The sequence below is a fragment of the Phaseolus vulgaris genome, chromosome 10, assembly GCF_000499845.2.
Source record: "Phaseolus vulgaris cultivar G19833 chromosome 10, P. vulgaris v2.0, whole genome shotgun sequence".
In the NCBI taxonomy this organism is placed as follows: Eukaryota; Viridiplantae; Streptophyta; class Magnoliopsida; order Fabales; family Fabaceae; genus Phaseolus; species Phaseolus vulgaris.
Window position 1 is genome coordinate 43,639,369 of NC_023750.2, and position 20,975 is coordinate 43,660,343.

The 20,975-nt window shown below is 29.4% G+C and overlaps 1 protein-coding gene across 4 annotated transcripts; it reads right to left on the minus strand.

Moving 5' to 3' along the window:
• Positions 1-2,351: 2,351 nt before the first annotated feature.
• LOC137818140 (protein TOPLESS-like) lies at positions 2,352-10,275 on the minus strand. 4 transcript variants are annotated; one of them, XM_068621381.1, is made up of 27 exons: positions 10,044-10,189; positions 9,487-9,623; positions 9,201-9,380; positions 8,953-9,066; positions 8,713-8,871; positions 8,106-8,283; positions 7,863-7,989; positions 7,662-7,768; positions 7,404-7,572; positions 7,195-7,304; positions 7,017-7,086; positions 6,831-6,904; positions 6,651-6,746; positions 6,481-6,576; positions 6,272-6,399; positions 5,920-6,154; positions 5,672-5,833; positions 5,495-5,599; positions 5,114-5,260; positions 4,412-4,522; positions 4,128-4,307; positions 3,914-4,042; positions 3,739-3,834; positions 3,384-3,572; positions 3,142-3,308; positions 2,668-2,877; positions 2,352-2,586 (listed from the first exon to the last, which is right to left on the minus strand). In XM_068621381.1, the coding sequence occupies exons 2-26, from the start codon at positions 9,564-9,566 to the stop codon at positions 2,673-2,675; spliced, it is 3,414 nt and encodes a 1,137-aa protein (XP_068477482.1). In that variant the 5' UTR covers positions 9,567-9,623; positions 10,044-10,189; the 3' UTR covers positions 2,352-2,586; positions 2,668-2,672. The 4 variants fall into 4 exon arrangements, with proteins under 4 accessions (XP_068477482.1, XP_068477483.1, XP_068477480.1 ...); XM_068621382.1 differs by lacking the exon at positions 10,044-10,189 and adding an exon at positions 9,743-10,010; XM_068621379.1 differs by having other exon boundaries at positions 2,352-2,877; positions 10,044-10,275.
• Between the last annotated feature and the right edge of the window lie 10,700 nt (positions 10,276-20,975).

Consider the following 20,975-nt stretch of genomic DNA (forward strand, 5'->3'; position numbering starts at 1 on the left):
GAGAAACATTCATAAAATCAATCTCTCTCTGTATATAAAAAAGAAAACAATTTGTATGAAGTTAACCAATCTAATATTTGATATTACCTTTTTATCATATCAGTTTCTATGTTTACATCACCTAATCAATAACTCATCTAGAATATTAAGTTAATAAACCTAATTGTTGAAATATTTTTTACTTAATGTGTTTATGGTTAAATTTGATTGTATTTTTATATTTTTAAATTGATTAACTATTTTTTAATTTTTAAATGTGTGAAAGTCGTTTTCTATGTTAAATAGATCCAAAAGTGACTACTTTTACTGAAGGAATAATTAATTAATTTAAAATGGAAGAAATAAAATCATATTTTTCCTTATTTGATATCGTATTTCGAACCATCTATAAATTATAATAAATTTAACATAAGTTGGTATGTTATCTGGTAAAAGAAGAACTACTAATTCGTTTTTAAATAAATATTACATGTTAAGATAAAATAGAGCAGTGAAGTAGTAATTACTTTCCTATTCTTATGCAATGTTATAAATATTTGTTGTCAGAACTGTGCCCACGTCTTTAATTAAATCGGATTAAAAACTGGTAAATAGGTAAAAATCGTTAAAATGTAACAAAATCGGTAAAAAAGAAATTTAAACAAATAATTTTTAGTGTTCTTTTGATTTTTTCCTTAAAAAAAATAAAGGTATTGTCAATTTTTTAAAATAAAATACTATTTTTAAATAGTAGTATTATGTATTATTAAAACCTAAATTTAAATATTATAGATTATTTAATTATTAAGTGTTATTTATATTTTTAGTATTATTATGATATTATATATTTTTTAATTTTATTATTACATTATTTAATTATTTGAATTATTTTATGTGTTCAATCACCTATTTGACTTGAATCTGTGTCTTTACCAATTCAATAACCGGACCGATTTTCAAAACATATTAAAACATGAATTATTGGACCATCTTATTATTATTTTTCAATTTCAATTCTAAAAAAAGTTAATGAGTCATTATCATAATACAGAATTATAATTTAACGATTAAATCACACCTTCCAGAATATCCTTATATTTCAAAAAAATAATTAAACAATTATATCAAAATAATCAACATGCATAAATGTTTTTTTATCTCCTTTACTACTCTCGTTTCGTTCATGATAAAATAGTGTACATACAAACAATGTAACGTAGCTTCACAATATCACTCAGTAAAAAATTATCACATGATAAACTTGTAGATTTTTTGTGTGATAATTACTCTAAAAAATACATCACCAGTATTTTTTTTTATCACTTAACAACATATACTTTTCTGTTAAAAGACAATACAAATTTGATATTAATAATACGTAATCCTTAAACTCAACAATTCATACTATAATTGCAGGAAAGAAATAATAATAATAATGATAATTATGTGAATTTGTAAGCACACCAATATTGAGCATTTATTAATAGAAATTTACATCTTGTGGTGTTCTGGTATTTTGTTCTGTGGTTCTGGGAAAGTGAAATTGATCTGAACGAGAAAGGGGGGGGCCCTGGCAGTGTTGGAGCCAAACAAGTGACAGCAGCAGTGAGTGTGAAGGGGATCTCAATTGTATAGGTATGAAAGTAAATCACATATTCATATTAGACCCTACCCTAGGTAGGTAGGTGCAGTAGGTCCCAACTCAAATCATGCATTTATGGACCTTCATCAACGCAACCACAAATTGCAGCATATCATCTTAATCACAACACTCGTGGACTAAAGACCCTGTCCCACAATTTAATGCTCCCAAACATTAAAATTGACCATTTTTTTTAATATGTAAAACGTGCCAAGTGCCAACAGTTCAAGACTGAACTGAACTCTGATGTTTAAAATGAGGGAACACAATAGCAATGTCTTTCCTTTTCTGAAACTAAATTTGACTGAACTTTTGTTAGAGATGTGTTCAGTGCAAGTTAAAATTGTTTTTAAACACGCCTAAGTAGTGAAAATTCATGATTACTAACATTGTTTTCATTTGATTAACATGTCACTTTCTTTTTCGAAAGTGTTGTATAAATAACAATGCAACTTTATTACTTACTGTTTCATATACAGCAGATCTTCTGAAGTAATAAACAGTCAGAAACCAAACAGCTTTTACAGCTACTAAAGCAATTCTGAACAAAAAGATGGTAAAACCTACAGATTTAGTGCTTTAGACCTTTTTCTTGGGTACACTACGTGACACGAGATAAAACAAGGTGTCCATTAAAAAATCATACAGAAAATATGGGAACGATGAAGATGAAAGATTAGCACAGTAATTTACATGCAAGACTGGAATGGAACTAACACAGGGTAACAAGTTAGGATCAATCAATCTAATTAAATAGCCAGAAGCAGTTTGAAAGCGCTGAAAAGAACTTGTACATCATCTGTAGCATTAAACTTAAAAAGAATTTTTCACATCTATCGGCAAATTACAATGTGGTTTAGGCCTTCAACCAAATGAGTTGCTCCAGGGCTCTGGCATGATATGATTTTGTGCACAGCACGATCGATGGATTTAACTTAGTTGGATCAACTAAATTGAAGAGTGCCCTGCATTAAGTTAAGTACAAATTTAGTTCTTAAAATTGGCCAGCAAGCCAAGTATGTAAAAGAAACTTGTCTTTGGCTGACATGGATCATCTTTGAGCTTGATCTGAAGAAGGTCCGACAGAAGTAGCTGCCACATTGCTTGCTGACCCATTCTCAATCGGAGGAGGCACACCCCACTTGCCTTCAGACTCAAGGGGTTCAAAAACATGAACTCCACCATCCGACAGTCCTACAGCAAACTGATTTGGCTCTTGTGGGTGAGCCGCAATTACAAGTGGTTGTACGTTGGAACTGCTTTATGAAGATAATGTTAGTATTCAACAAAAAGCATGTCAAAGATTAATTACAAGCACATTCTAAATTAAGAATAATCCAGGGTAACCCGAAAAAACCAATAAATTATAGGAAATGCCAAAATTATATTTATTTTCAGATTGACTCTCATTTTGGAAGAAGGGTAAGAAAATTAACGCATTTTAGATCTATTTCTTTGAATTCATAGAATATTCTTCCCCATGCCAGCTGATCCAACTACTTTAATAAAAGGATTATTACCTGACACTTGCAGGAAGATATGCAGAAGGATTGATACGACAACGTAATCTGAGATTTGAAGCACTAAATACACAGATTGTTGCGTCTAAAAAGCTGGCATATATAAGCTGGCTATCACAGGAGAATGTTGCATGCGATATTGGTGCAGATGAATCTCGCGGACACCACTACAATTGAAGCTAGTGGCATCAGACAAAAAGTTTGTCAAAATTATTCAAGTGATATATTGAACTGAGACTAACCTGCTTTAGACCTTCTAGTTTTGTTGCTTCATAAATGGCAAGCTGAGTTTCATGTACAACCAGGAACTGTATTTGATCTTGATGAAACTGTACACGGGTATCTGACTGTGCCGGTGGTGTCCTCCCGGGAGGAAGCTGCAAGAATCTAGACTTCTGCTTTTCCCATCCATCAGTGTTCCAAACACAAATCTGCATAATAAACAGGGTATAAAAGTAACTCTCCATATCATCACAGTAAAAGTTGCATTGCCACAGAAACCAGTTAAAGATTCAAATCTACAAGTTCTTTTATGCACTTGAATCATAGAAAAGCCAGATTCTGAAGACAGATCCATTATACTAAGCAATTAATTACCTGAGCATCTGCTCCAGATGAAACTAATACATTCAATACATGAGAGAAAGCAAGACCAGTAATTCTTTTAGTATGGCCTTTGAGTTTACTTTTAACCTGCAAAAGAAATGTGCATTAACAACAAAAGATCTCAAATCAAGAGTACAAACTGTTCACATACAGCCAGCTCTGTTACCTCATCAACACGGACATTATATATTTGAATAGAGGAATCATCCATGCCTATAGCAATAATATTATTATCCTGAGGATGGAAAGCAAGAAAGGTTGCCGCAGGTGGTGGAGGCATGAATGTTGTCATAGTCTGCACTTAGCCAGGAAGATTGAAATTGGTTCATTGGCATAATTCCAAAACATGGTCTTGAATAATGACAACGCTCATAGGTTACCTTAAAAGTCATCATATTGAACAGAGATATCTTCCCTCCTGATGCCGACATTACGTATGAGTCATTTTTGGACAATGCAAAGCAGGGTACAGCATCCTCAGGATTGCTATCAGCAATGTCATTTGTCATCAGGATGCCACTAGATGGTTGCCACAACTGCGGTTGCAAGGTAGCAGTGGCCTACAGGAGGAAATTATCAACATCAAAAGGGATTATAGTTCCGAATGTCAATTTCTGAATAGAAAATAGTAGTCTGACAGAACAAACTTCACATGTTCTCACACCTTGCCAGATGAGTTACGCTCATTTCGCTGCCATTTCCACAGCAGGTGAATGGCATTTGATGCTAACGCCAGAATAGCATTACCTGAATTTGTATATATCAACCTTGATATCTGTCCAAAAAAAAATCACAAATTTCATTCATGGAGAGGAGTTGGCCAGAGAAACCACACTTGTCCAATCATTTCTTTTAAATTATATTATATTCAAAGCCATATTTAGGGATTGAAATATTTTTGTATAAACGATTAAGGATTATTTCACCACCAACGTTTATGCATCAAGACACAAAACAGGTTAAATAGAGATGGTAATACGAACTGGAATCATGAGTTTGGCCAATTACAAAATTTACATGGGATAGGAGAACATTTCCTGCAAAACTAGATGGAAGCAAGAAATCCACAATGCTCCTTAGTTGCATAACCCAAGTCCGCAAGATACTAGTCTTACCAGATAATAGGAAAAGGCTCTTTTAAAGTAAGCAGCCAAGGTGTATCCAATCATCTACTGATAAAGATCATGTTCACTTAAGATTAAATTAAGGGTGGATGAACTCACTTTAAAGGAGATTTTCCTTAGAATTGTGGAGTAAAATGGGTTTGAGATAACACTACAACTAACCATGAAAACATTTGTAACTCTGCAATAAGTTTGTTACTAAATTTCTATGGAGGGTATACAATAAAATAGAAGTAACATACCTTAGTTACTCTTACATTCTCCGGTAGCTTCAAGGATCTACATTGAGATTGTTCATTTATTTCAGTGAGCTTCCATACCTTTGATTTGTCATTTGATTCTTCGCTTATTCTGGGTTTAACATCACCCATGTTTCGGGTATCCCCATTCTGACAGATGAAATTGACAGTTAAGTTAACAAATAATGGTTATTATAAATCATAATAAGTATAATATTATCATAATAAGTGTGATATTTCCTATTTCCCAATAAGTGATAAAGAATATGCATTATTTATTAAGAATTGCATGTTGAACAATAAAATAAACATTAAAAAGAATAGTACAACTATCACGCAAATAAATTATGAGTCCCGCTGATATACAAAGACAATATCACAAACCATTCCAGCAATAGCTACTACAGATGAAGCCCTCTCTGCCAGTGCAGCACTGGTTGCAGCGGCGGCAGCGGCGGCAGCGGCGGCAGAAATTGGATTAATTGTAGGCTGCCACAAACATTGTGTCAGATTGGATTTTATTAATAAGAAATGAGCTAGGTATAACATATATAAATCTACCTTTGTCAAGGCTTCTGATGCCCTTGAAGCATCATATAATGAATTCTCTAGTGTGCGCAACAAACGAATACCATCCCCATTGGCTAAAATTTTGATTCCATTCTCATTTGCAGACACAGCTAAAAGTGTTCCATCCTTGTTGAAACGAATACGTGGGCTTGCCTAGAGTGTAGATCAGGCAACAATTAGCAAACAACTACAATTTCTAGAGGCTAGCTCTCCAACTTTCAATAAAATAATTAACTTACAGGGAGACCCCCATCAGCATCAACAGTTGTCAAAAGCTGAACATTATCCATATCCCAGAATTTGATGGAGAAATCATCACCAGCTGCCAAAAATCGATTTTTGGTGGTATCAAATTGCACAACACCCAAAGATCGCTTACGAAATCCTTGATAAGTCCTTTTCACAGCCCCTTCACTCTCATTCCACTCAACAATAGAGGATTCTCCATCTTTGCTTGTCCCGCATGAAAAGAGCCTGCAACATACATTCATAGCCAAAAACTTTTGAACACTGGGTAATGAAAATGAAATTTAATCCAACTAAGCAGCAAGAATCAGCACCATAGAAGGATCCATTGTTGAGAGTACATACCTTGTACCATCAGCACTATAAGCCATGGTTGTGCACCAACGACCAGGAGCCTCATAATCAACACGAGATCCCAAATTGTCATATAGCCATGCTTTTATTTTTCCATCTAATGCTGTTGAAAAGATGAACTACAACATCACAAGACAATGAGCATCAGCAAGAAAATCAACCCACTAAAAATCCATAAAGGTTCAGAAGTCAGTTTGAACCTGAATGTTTTCTTTATGATGTGGGCAGACAGAATAAACAGGAGCCTCATGACCTTCAAATGTATACTGCTTTGCACCCGAAGCAGCATCCCATACCTTCAATTATAAAATTTAGTCAGTAACACATTCAGCTTCTCCACTTAACCAAGCTCACGTTTTGACAAACTTACCCTGATGGTCTTATCATCACCACAAGTTATCACGCATAGTTGTTTATTTGGGTGGGAAAATGCTAGATCATTCACTCCACCAACATGAGCATCAATCTAGAAAACAGGATCATTAGGTAATCAAATACAAAAGATGAGCATGTGCATACGCATTATGTATATATGCATGCAAGTGTGTACCTCCAAGTGATGTCGTATTTCATCCCCACCTTGGTAAGAGTATATCTGAACAATGTGCCTTGAGTAAGCAACTCCTGTTCATTGAACAAACACAAAGACATTACTGATTAGTTCAGTTGACATCTCAAGACAAAAATAATATCATCATCATTCAAACATTAAAGAATTAGAAAATTCTTAACTTACCAAATAAAGCACCGTCAGGACTCCAAATCACGCGGTTGACAGAAACACCCGGATCTTTAACAAGAGCAGCCTGAATTTATCGTAATTAGTTTTTCTTCAGTGATGACAAAACTACAAGTCTTATGGTTCAGCACTTATTACTATCAAGAACACTCATACATAAAGGTAAAGGGACAACCTGAAATGGCATTGAACATGCACTAAGATCCCACACTTTGAAGTTCCTTGAGACCAAGCGCTCCCTAGAACCCACCTCCCACAAAGCAATGTCCCCCACATTTGTACCAACTGAAAAATGGCATCAAACAAAAGTTAAACGGAAATTTGGTTTCAAATACATGCAACTTCAAAAAAATACTATTAAAAGGTCTTAGAAGAGCAGCTGACCAAGAAGTAAAGATTGTTGAACTGGATGAAAGTCCATGCTCATAGGAGATGAACCCTGATTAAGAGTTCGCACAACAGCCTTAGGTATGTCATCAGGTGCATTAAATGCTTGACTATGTTGACCATGACCTGGGAATGTTGCTGATAACACATTGACAGGTAGATTCACCTGCATAAAGTGATGAATAGCATAAAACATGGGGTCAAAACTTGATTTTCCTACCAATGAATTACTAATTATGACCAAAAACAGATTACCTCATCTGAAATTCCAATTGGCCTTGTTCTCTTAGCAACATGCTCTGAGTCTCCAGATGGATAGTCAGAAGGATTAGTTGGAGGGGTCCTAGGATGCTTCAAAGCAGCTTAACAAGACAATGAAACATGTTAAAACTTGAAGTCAAGATAAATTTGATTCGATCATGTTATGACAACACCTAAAGAGTTGGTGAATAATACCAGGCATAGATGGAGCACCAAGACCTATAGCTCCACCTCCAGAAACCGCGGCATGTGCTACAGTGGTAGGATTCGACATCCAACCAGCCAGGGGTGTTGGCACTGGTGCTGGCGTAGGTTGAAAAGGCTGTAAAAAATAACCACAGCAAGGTCCAGCACCAAAATAAGAATCGAAACATTATAGAGACGTGTAATGATGGCCATGGTACCAAAAGAAGGTAGAAAATCAGTTCAGGAGCCCACCCCATGTGCACCAAGTGGAGGAAATCCTCCAGCCTTTGGTAAGGCACCTAGTAACGGGTTATTAGCAGGTGAAGGAGCTCGTGCACCATTTGGTTGTCCACATGAATGATCCACAAAAAGTGTTTTTATATCAGGATTTGGCCGTGGATTCTTGCAAAGTTGATGCTGCCAATTTAGGCTGCAATTAAAAGAAAAAGGAAAGCAATTCTTTGTTACTAGAATATAATTTAATCAAATAGTCAGAAGTGTATCTGCAGTACAAAACCTAGTACAACAATGTACAACAAATGCACAACAATGATTTATAATTTAACATAAAAGGGGGCACCGAAGCATATAATGCACAGTCAAATATTGCACCACATTGCACTAGATACAGATTTATGGAACTAAACTAATTTTGATGAAAACAATAGTTACATACAAGTGGAAATTGCAAAAGATTGCATAACAGTAACATCAAATGACCTCCATCAGTTGTAAATTAAGACACTAACTAAATTATTGCATTGGGTTGCATTGGGTATAAGAAAGTTATTTTCACATTCAAAGCACAAATAAGTGTTCCATACTGAGAAATCAATGTTTGGACATAAAAAAAAATTACCTTTGATTGATTAAAGTCCGCAACCTTGAGTTTTTAAGGTTGGGAAATTGCAATTTGTCACGAAATAAAGGATTTGCTTCGATGAGCTTTTTGAGCTCAACCAACATGATTGCTCGTGCAGACTTTGTATCACCGTACTTAGACAATTGTTCATTCTCCCTGTATCAACAGAAACTCATTAGCTGCTTCTTACAGAACTTTTTTTACACTGAGAACAGGAGTAAAAAGTAACATTAGTACCTAAAGTTTTCCAACGTCAGAAGCTGTGTGATTTCCTTGAACAATTCTTCATTAAATGTAGCAAACACTTTCAAATCCTTCACTAATATTTCTACTGCCTTAGACCGGTCATGCCTACGTGCGAAAAAATTAAAACAGTTAATTAAACTTGTCTGCTAGTAGTAGAACACTTCAATTTAAATGCTGAGAGTCAACAAAGAATCTAAATGTGAATTCGGTATCCAAATGTGAATTCGGTGTGAGCTTACTTATCTAAAGCCTCCAGATACTTCTGCTTCCTTATCTCAAAAAATATCTTCATAGAATACCTATTATCATCCACCTTGGTGAAACCGGAGAGGTATTTCTCCACCTCGTCCCAATTCCCGTTGTGCACTTCATCCTCAAAATATTTCATGTTAAAGAAAAACCCGGATTCCTGCTCAAGCCTGTTATTTTTTAACCCCAAAAAATTAGTTAATTAATGAATGTGGTAAAAATAAAAAATAAATAAAACACCAAAAATAACCTAACAAAATAACAAACTAGCCCCACTTGTGTACAGTCTCTTTGAACTTTTCCTCATCGAGAAACTGCAAGATCAAGAACACCAATTCCCTACTAAGAGACGACATCGGAACCCCCTCGTCTTCGATTAGATACACACTGAAATGAGCAACAGTGAACTAGATCTGCAAAACCAAAAAATAAAACAAAATAATAATAGCAGCTAGGGTCAGCCATGTAAACCACAGAAAATAAAATAAAATAAAATAAAAAATAGAAAAAAACGAATAATCGAAATCCGCACCGTCAATGAAATCATCTAACCAGAAGCATTTATTTATGGAGAGAAAACCCTCTGTATTTTCCAAAATTAACCTAAGAAAAAAAAAACGATGCGGTTTCGGTGGCCAAACGAAAACGAAGAAAAACGAAAACGATTTGACTCTATCTACATCCTACACGATCAACAAAGCAGCTTTAATCTAAGATGCATGAACCAAAAGTTTCAACCTAAAAAAAAAAAGAGCATAATTTTTTTAATAAAATTTAAAAAAAAAAAAAAAAAAAGCCACAGATTCGGAAACACGAAAGGGAGAAACTCTAACCTTCAAAGCTAACACATCACAAACCAAACGCTCTCTGTCTCTCTTCCGATTCTTGCACTTTCTCTCTCCTCGCGGAAATGGACTAATCTACTCGCTCTCTCTCTAGAAAACTCGAAAATATATATAGAGAGAGAAAGAGGTCATTTGAACTTGCAGAAATAGGGTGTTTTTTATATAGGAGGCGACAGATAGTGGAGGTGATAAGCCGCTTCACTTATCAATCTATTCCGATAAGCTATCAGGGAAGCAGACGCACTTATATTACAAGTGCAGTTAATTGCGGGGCCCACTAAGCCGGCTTCAGTTTTGTCTAAACAATCGGCTCGGAATCTCGAGCTAACAGCTGTCCTTCAGCTCCAGAATGGGGGTAATTTTCCAATGCTGACGCAACATCAAGCTACTCTGTGATGTCAACCGTTGGATGTTTGGCTCATGTTCCACAACACGATGACGTGGCATATCAGAGGGTGAAGATTGGAGGTGGAAGGGTAGGGGAAAGGCGTGGATAGTTGCTGAGAAAGCGACTTTTACTGGGTTAAGATCCCCCGGTAACGACAAAGTTTCTCGGAGGGGGTCCCATAAGTTTGACCCTGGAGTTTGGAAGTTATTACGATGCTTGCCACTGCGAGATGCGCGTTTTATCACCGTGTTACGTGGGGTATTATCGCGGTACGATATGTTTGTGCGAGATGAAAGTTAGTAAAGTAAGTGAAGTGAATTAAATGTGTGGTCAGAGAAGTGTGTAGGTTATTGTCCTTGTCAGGTGTGTGCCTCTGCCTGTTCTTTTCCACCTAGTTATAATAATAAAATAAAAATAATAAATATTTCACAATATAAATAATTATGGAGAATCATAAATTTTTTTTTAAATTATAACATCAAACTAAAAAGGAAAAAATTAACCCACACATCACAATTTACTATGGGAAAGTGCTGGTTTTCAATGCAATTTGTATATAATTTATTTTCTGAAATTACTCAGTTTCACTCTTTCCATTAATGTCTTTTAACACAATAAATTGTTTAAAGAAATATATAAATATATTTATTTATGGATAAAAGATGCTAACAACTTCTCATTTTTTATTTGTATTAATTAATTAGGATGGAACCATTTAATGAAAGTAATATTTTTTAATTACGAAACTAAAATTTAATAATATCTTGTTTCCGATTAAACAAATTCACATATTAATATACATACAAAACTTGTTTAATGGCTTAACACTCAACCTTTTTATTTAAACATTTTGGTTTAAACCATATATTATATAATGTTATTTTTCAATTTAAATTAAAAATTTATCTTAATATAGATTATTGAAAGAAAACTTTAATTGTTATTAAATATGTCTATATAAGGATTGTGGTTTGATATAATTAACAAATAACTATATCCCTTAAATATATATAGTAAAAAGGTTAGATTGGGTAATAATATATTTGGATAAGAAATTAAAATTTTAGAAAAATTAAATGCATTAAATTTAAATGATATTTCAACTTCGACCTAATCAACTATTCTAATTAGTTAAATTAACAATATTCCAAACGAAACCAAGTCAACAACACATTTATCAAGTTAATGAGAGAGTATAAAAAATACACGTAACAGAAAACATGAAGAATTTTAAATTTCTACATTCTACGTTGAATTTGACATTTTATAATTCCAAGTATAAAATTACTCTCATTTTCTAAAATGTATAAATATTTTTTACACTATAAAGTATCTTTATATTTTGTTAAAAAGGTCCAATTAAAGCATTAATAAAGAATATTTTATTTAAATAAATAAATAAATATAAATTAATTTATATTCTAAAAATATCTATTAACTTTTCACAATAAAAATGGATCCACGTTGAAGGGATAAAGAGAATAGCCACTAAAAGTGATATGTTCACACTGAGGGATACAAAAATCCAAAGGGTGACCCTCCAAAAATCGTCCCTATCGTTAGAGTCTGTTAAAAATAATTGTGGACTTAAATTATAGACATGTGTGTACAATTTTTTTTCAAATTTCAAGAAAATTAAAATATTACAATTATTTTTTATAAAGAGTTATAGAATTAAAAAATTATAAAAAAACAACTTTTTACTTTGTATATTCGTCTATAAAGTAATTTTAATTTATAAAAATAAAGTTTTCTATTTATTTTTCCCTGCTATAAATGGTAATAAAAAAATCATTCAAACTTTCTCTGTCACTACTTCAGTTTTATTTTCTCCTATATTGTACAGAATAATAATGTTAAGTCATAAAAGTTCATCCCCTAGTGTCCTCATATTGTTTATCACTTCTAACTTTACTAAACACTCAAACAATTCATCCTGATGTTACATCTTGTTGTGTTGTTTATATCCATCTTTTTGACAAAGTATTTATAGATAAAAGAGTTCTAGATAATACCTAAAACTGATTGTAAAATTGTTGATGTATCGATTGTTTATTTTATTTTTAATTATTAGTATTCGGTAATATATATATTAATGTGGTCTCAATTTCTTCATTTAATTATTGAAACTCGATAATATATATTAATGTGGTCGATGAGTCATTGAGATCGAGAAATATTACTTTATCAGTATCAAGTGTACAAATAATAAATATCAAACTATAAAAAAATGTATAATTAAGAAGTGTCATTTAAAAAAGAGAAAAAAATTACAATAGAACATATATCTATTTATCCATTAATAATTGAGTGTACGTTAACTAATATAAAATTATTTCACTTAATATATGATGTAAATTTAAAATTGTAAATATACAATTGTATTCCTCTACACAATAATTTTATATCATTTTAACAAAATTATTTATGGTAGAAAATGTGCGTGATGTTAAAAAAACTACTTATTAACGTGTTCCCTTATTTTAAAACAAAATAAGGTGGGGACCTTCTTTGAAAATTCCCCATGTCAAGTTGCTTTTGTGTAAAAGAAAGACAAAATGGTTAAAAGAAAAAAGGAAAAACAATAGAAATGAAAAAAAAACACACACACAATAAAACAATTTTATTAAATTAATTAGTTGACATTCATATATTTTGTAAAACATAAAAATTAATGTAATATATGTTATGTAAGGAAGTAGTCAATGAGACGTATGTTATCAAACTACCACAATTATATGGTCGAAGAGGTATCGAGGAATTAAATATTTGAATATCAGGTCCGTCATTCAAAGATAAATTTTTAAGACAATCAATTAAGTATAACACATGTGTATGCAACTCTCACTTAATAACAAAATTAACTCGATAAGTTGTATCAAACATAAACTAACTTGCATATGTATCCTATAAATATGTGTTAAATAACAAGACTAACAATAATTAATATTTTAATTATCATATACTGAAACCTGACTTAAGCATCAAATGTCTTTTGCATATACTCATACGTCCGACCGAAAATAAAAATTAAGACCGAAGATCATAACCATAAGTAATTGACAAAGAATAAGAGAAAAAACAATCTTTTTCTCACCTATATAAGAATAGTATACATTTATTTTTTAATAATTGTTTGTTTTGTAAATTATTTATGCATAAAATATATATTTCATCTTATTTATCACATATGTAAAGTATCATATTGTAACTCCACACTTTAATAATTAAAATTAATTAATAATGAAGCATGTTATAAGTCCATGAAGAAAAACCAAGTTATAAGAATATTTATTAGATTTGATGATGAGTATAATTACTCAAAAGACATTATATCATTTAATAGATTCTGTTATACCTTTTATTATGACTGTATCTTCAAAAAAGCAAATAAGAAATTTATAAATGTTTAAAATATTGTAATTATAATAAAAAAATAAATATTTATTTGGATTTTGGAAATGTGAACATACCTCAAAATGGGAAGGCAAGGGTAAGGACTGGGTCCCACAACCTATTGATGATTGACATGAACACGATACAAAGCAAATTGGGTCCAGTGGGTCCCACATTCTCTCTCTAACTTTTTTCAATTTAGTTTAAATAAATAAGAAACTTTATCTCTCTCTACCTGCCTCTCTTTTTTTATTTACATCCTTTTTTTCACTTTATTTCACTATTTTGTTTTCAATTCCGTCTCATTTCTTCAACTTTATTAAATTAATTATAATATAACATAAATAATATATTGTTAAATAAAACTAATTTATTACCAAAATACTTTACATAGATGATAAATTAGATAAAAGAGATTATCTCATTTTTATAAATAAAAAGTCAAATTCTAAACATTTAAAAATATTATTGAAAAAAAAACTAAATCTTATAATTATAAATACGTTCTACACTTTAAATACGTAATTTATAAAGTTTTCATTCTCTTAACAAGTATAAGATATGTGTTTGGGTTAACATTTGATTATGAAGTTTTGTTAAATAAAATTTATACTATGAAAGTGATTTGATCTTAAGTTTTAGAGATAGTATTGGATCAATTATTACATTTGAGTTATTATCTGTTTTGAAGGTTAATGTTTCGTCACGATTTTATCTATTTTAGAAAGTTGGAGAAAAAAATAGTATATAAACTGTTTTTAACATCGATTTCGACCGAAACTATATTCACGATAAAAAAAATTAAATAAACTTTATAACTATATAATAATAAACTATATATATAAATATATATATATATATATAAATATATATATATATATATAAATATATATATATATATAATGCACTAGGTCCAAACCCTACCTGTTTTTTTTAAGATCGTAGCATGAGTAAGAAGAATTTATTAATTTTATTGATTATCTATTTTTCTTAGACAAGACACTAATTTTATACTAATATTTCAATATTGTTAGGTCAGTACTATCGTTCTTGTAGGGTTTGATTTTAATATTTTCAACTAATATATTTTTCATAAGTTTAATAAACGTGTTTTTCTCATAAGTTTCTTTAGATTTAAATGTACAATAACTTTATTAGAACCGTAAATATTAAATTTAGTATTTTATTTAAATGGTTAGTTTTTTAACAACAGTTATATAAAAGACCTTATTAAATACAGAAGTTAAGGACTATACTAAAAATAATTTATAAAACCAATTAAAATTAGTATTAAATAATTAAAAGAAATATAGTCGTGGAATTTATTTGAGCATTTAAGGTATTTTAAATTTTGATTGTGACGGTTGAGTTTGGTGGCTGACACTCTTGAGGTAAGCTCAAACCGACCACGTGCATCTTCCACAACAATTATATTGTTTTTATGTTAGTGTTGAAAATGTAAATGCATTTATTTTCCTTCATATTAAAAGTTTTATAATAAAATGTAAATGTATTTATATAATAAAGCTTTATTTATATATAAACAACAGTTGTTTTTTTAAGTGCATATAGTTAATTCTTTAATACCACAAAGACTTTCATATTGTTTTTTTTTTCAAAATTATCAAATTTGATAAATTTTAAAAAAAATTACATAAACGAGTGTGTGAAAATACGATTTTAAAATAATAAAAAATTATTTCTTTAAGACGGCTTTAAATTAATTAAAATGAAATTATATTTTTAAATTTTAACTTTCCAAATTTTTAATTTTTTATAAAAGTCTTGTTTAAATATATATATATATATATATTATTTTGATAGAATTTGTGTGTGTTTTAACTATTTATTTTTTGTAATATCTTTTTTATATTATTCTAAATATTTATATCGTATTTCTAAGTTGTTCAATGTTGAGATTCATTACATGCAGAATTTTTTTTTTTTGTATAAAACACGATCATGACATGTATAAAGAAACAAGTTAGTATTTTTAATTTTTTTGATGCATAATCATTTAATAATATTCTCATATATCTTAATTGACATCACAACACCTAAACATCACAATTCATCCAACTTAATGAATATAATCATAATATTTAAACAACAAAGTGCCAAATGTATACAATTACTACATGTTCAACGTAACTCGTGTCAAAAATCTACTAACATCCACATATAGACATTTGACTATACTTTCGAAAAATTACTCTATTGAAATTAGAATTTAAGGACATGCACTTGTCATATTATCATGTTCTCATCATGACATGGTTTCTCTTTCAAGAAATTCATCATCATATGACATGAGTAAATTTATAAGATATGTTAAACTTTGTCATATGAACTTTCTTCAACTTTCACCACTTTATATTCCATTTCACAAAATCTCACAAATCAATACATTCTCCTGATAATCTCAACACGATATTTCATTTTCTGGAAGTACTATGTCTTGATCACATTTTCACTTGATTCATCAATCATTTAACACATCATACATCCATTAACAGTCAAATATTTAACTTATAAATATATAAATAAATATGAATTAAAATTAACAAAAATCAGTATACAATAACTAAACAAACAAAATCAGAAGAAGTTTATGTTTAGCTTGAAGGAAAATAATTATTTAGATTCTAAAATTGGTAGTTAAAACATTGGTAGCTTATTAGATACTAATTTATAAATTAGTTTATAAATTTTATTAATAGTATAAAATATTTTAGATTCCAATAATTTGTATAGTCTTTAAAATAATATATAATTTAGTCAATATATAGACTAATTATTTTTTATCTTTAAATTTAATTTTATTTAATAATAATATTTTTATAAAAAAACACACTCATACTAAATTTTAAACAACCAAAAAGTAAATAAAAAATGTAAAAATAAAGTTACCTTTGGGGGTGTTTTAATACATTTGAATTTTTAATTTCTTCTCTTGGAAAAGTAAAATGATATACTATGAATTTCAATTAAAATAAAGAGAATGTCACAATTATATTCAGTGGTGAGAGTGAGAGAGAGATGAAAATGATGTTTTACCTTACCAGTGAGACTTTTTAGTATAAAATAAATTTTCCACATTAAATTGTAAGAAATAGAGAAAAATTGAACTAAGATTATATGTCTCTGTGATACAAAGGGATGTTTTATTTATATTGAGAAAATAAAATCAAACATTATATTAAGAAATGAAGTCCCTATTAATATAAATATAATCTTAATATTTTTTTTTTATGAAAATCTTACATAATCTTGATATATTGTACTTGGTAACTAAGGGGTGTTATGAAACTCATATTTTTTTAAATGTTTTGATATGTGTATAAAATAATTTAATAAATATTTATAGATAAGTTGACATTTTTCTCTATTTCAAATTTAAGAGAAAATGTATTCCAATACCATTAATCATCGTGTGGGATACGTAAAAGGAAACATCAAGAATCTTCCCAATTCACTTTTTTTTTGGAAAAAACTGAAAAAGTGAATTTGTTTTCATTAAGGGAGAGAGAATTGAAGGTTAAAGAAAACGAAAGGGAATTTTGTAAGAGATGTGATAAATATTATTGATAAAAAAAACATAATTAATTGAAATTCTAAGATTATAATTTTGTTTTTTTATTAAAATTCATTTAAAATGAAAATATAATTACTTATTTATACATTAAACTTGCTGGTGATTAAAATGTTATTTTTCTTATGATTGGTTAGTTCAGTTAAAAATATATAAATTATTTGACATTATGGTTACATGCAAAATTATTGAGAATGAATTTGATAAAACTAAATAAAATTGAAATAAAAATAATTGTAAAAAATTTAACTGAAATTAGATTTCGTAAAACTTAATAAAATAAATTGAAATTGGTTAAAAAAATAATAATTAATTAACATGAAACATAGAACTTAATGATGAAAAATAAAATAAAATAATAATAGTTAGGCGGAAAAAAAAACAAGGAAGTCAAAGTTTTAAAAAAAAATTGCATCATCAATTACGTCACGAAAAATATAACCACACCAACACAAATCAAGAAGTTTGTTTTAATGCACCAACTACAACACATAACAAAAGTTTAGCTAACTCAAACCATGCAAATCACAATGAAACACAACATAATCGATTATGGCCTTCACACAACCATTTTTCAAAGTTCTACCTTTATATTTTGATGTGTAACCCCACTTGGATAGTAAAGTTTTTTAACAAACAATCACTAAACCATCTTAACGAGCACTATCGATAATCATGTCTATCAACACAACACCATGAGGCCACACTTTTTAAAGGCAACATGATAAACTTCCAACACCACCATAAAATACACACAACAATAACTTACAAACCAAAATGCTACTTGAGAGAGCAAACAAAAAAATGTTAACCCAACATGTCACTTGTATGTATTTAATGAAATTTTCAAATCCCAACTACCTCAACTATTATGATCAAGGAATATCAACAATGTTCAACTTCGGAAATCTTTGCATACATGTGAATTTCTATCATACACAATGAAAGTTATATTGTCATGCACAATGAAAACAATGTTGTCATCATAATTTAAAACCAATGTCATTTTCATCTTTGCAAAGACATATAAATGACTTTCTCTTTATTTCATCTTACGTGAACGATGAGTATATCAAAAAGGTGAATTCACTCTTTTATGCCTTCATCTCCACGCACAACTGTTGATTCAAACACAATAATTTATCTCAAATTGATTAGTGTGAAGAGTACTTACGAGAATGTAATGTAAAAATACTTAATTTTTTTTTAATACATTTTTTTAATTTTGCTTCTTTTGATCACTAGATTGTATTAAACATATAGAATTAAATGTATGTCTGACATAAACTTAATAACTAATTTGTAATTCTATTTGTTAAATAAAACACTTAATTGATCTTAGTAAAAAGATTTATCTTAGTAACTTATGGGATTTTTTATCATGAGTTTTACAAGGCAAGGAATATTTCATTAATATACTACAGGATGATCATTCTAACTTCGGTTAAAAAAAAGTATTTTTAAGAACTTAAATCAAAGACAATTGTTCTTATCATACTTTTAAACGTGTATCAATTAAAAAGAATTAGTTTAGCTTAATGATTTTGAATTATGCATCTATATTAATTAATTTTAAATGACTACCGGTCATAATAATTTCATCTGATTAAAATAAATTTATCTCATAATTATCTATAATATAAAAAAATCAAACATATTATTGGTTCTTGTACCCTTCATTAAATTTGGTATTGGTTTTTTTGTTTTAAAGATTGATTAATTAATTTTAAACTTTTAAAATACATTAATTTATTATTTTATCAATTCTGTGTTAATTATTAGCCTTTACTAAATATTAAACCCCAAAACACTAATCTTACATATTAAACCTGATAACAAAAATTTGTTATTAATATTTAGACATAAAAAAAGCTAAATAATATATTTTCAAATACGAATAAAAAAAAGATACATCCATATATAGAATATATAGAAGTGCATTTAGTATTTCCATTAAAGAAATTTACTCGCATTCAGATTGGGCACGCAAAGCGAGCAAAGAGAGAAACGGAAAGCAATTTATGAAGTTCACTTTCTCGAGAAAGTAAATTCTCGCGGGGCAATATCTCGCGATTTATCAAGAAATAGAAAAGTGGTTGAGAAATATCGTATCGGTGGTGGTGTTATGACAGTGTGATGTGGTGACCGAACAAAAGGATTGACTCCATTTGGTCATAAAAATTTTAAATATTTTTTAGTGATTAAATAATTGCTAATACTATATCACGAAAGCGACACATCAATGAACAGACTGTTATGTGCTCCTCCACTCTCACCATGTGAAGCGTGCACTTCACGCTCTTCACGATTGTTGTAGAAATTTATTTAATTTAGAGATAAAAGTATATGAAAACCTACAAAGAAGACAAAATATCTGTATCAATAATCAAAATAGAAAATGTTTGACTTATACTCTCATTTTCTTTTCAACACACATATATATATATATGTTAATGTATACATAATTTTTAAAAGATAATATTAAAAAAAGTTAAAACACAGAAAAGGGGCACCATTAATATTAAAAAAGTTATTTGTTCATATATCAATGACATTATATGAGTTATAAAACAATATTATATTAATTTGAACATTTCATAACATATGTGATATTTTTTCACTTGATAATTGTATTATAGAAATATTGATCCGTTTAACAATTCTTATGTAATAAAAAAATCAAAGTAAATATTATATTGATTTTGAATTTAAGATAATACATCTTATATTTGATTCACATTATAATTGTATTATAAAAATGTTGATTCATCTAATAATGATGTGATTTGATAATTTTTAAAGTAACTATAAGATAAAATAGATATAAGTTTGATTATATTGTTTTTTTTTACTTTCTCCTTGTTAAACATACAAAATTTGTATATATTATTGTATTTATCAAGTAAAAATATATGTAACGTTTTAATAATTATTATCATTATTATATTAATTGAATAAACATTATATATAAATAGATATACTATAAACATATTATATATATAATAAAATCAATTAATCATCTCGAAACTTGTTTGCTTCATTCGTTACATGCAACAAAATATGCTTTCATTAGAATTGACAAATACAAGTATGCGACGGTTAATTAAATTAAAATTGAACGTTATATTATAATATAATTATATTACAAAATACGCATGTTAATATAAATGAAGTCATATTTAATCACTCATCATGTCATAACTAGATATGACGTGTTTTCAAAGACTTTAAAATTATGTTAAACAAGTCTCTTCATAGGCTAATACTTGATATATCTTGAACTCACCAGACTTTAATTTATCTATATTCTTGATATCACAATGACACAAAACATTTGTTACCAAGCTAAATGTACACTTGTTACCAGAACAAATATATCTTTATTAAGTTGATATTTGAATATTAATGTAATTTTGTGCTTATCATCGTCACCCAAGACATGATATTACCCTAAGTATCTCTACATCACTCGAAAAGGATCATGCAAGCCACCTAATTAGGGCTATTGATATAGGATCAAACATTATATGTATATATATCATCT

What these genes read in the sequence shown, in the direction of transcription:
- LOC137818140 (XM_068621379.1), bottom strand. Translation starts at nt 9,566, where the DNA reads ATGTCGTCTCTTAGTAGGGAATTGGTGTTCTTGATCTTGCAGTTTCTC. An exon ending in AAATACGACATCACTTGGAG is followed by an intron (nt 6,747 to 6,830) that starts GTACACACTTGC and finishes CCTGTTTTCTAG; the next exon opens with ATTGATGCTCATGTTGGTGG. An exon ending in TAGTAGCTATTGCTGGAATG is followed by an intron (nt 5,261 to 5,494) that starts GTTTGTGATATT and finishes TTCATCTGTCAG; the next exon opens with AATGGGGATACCCGAAACAT.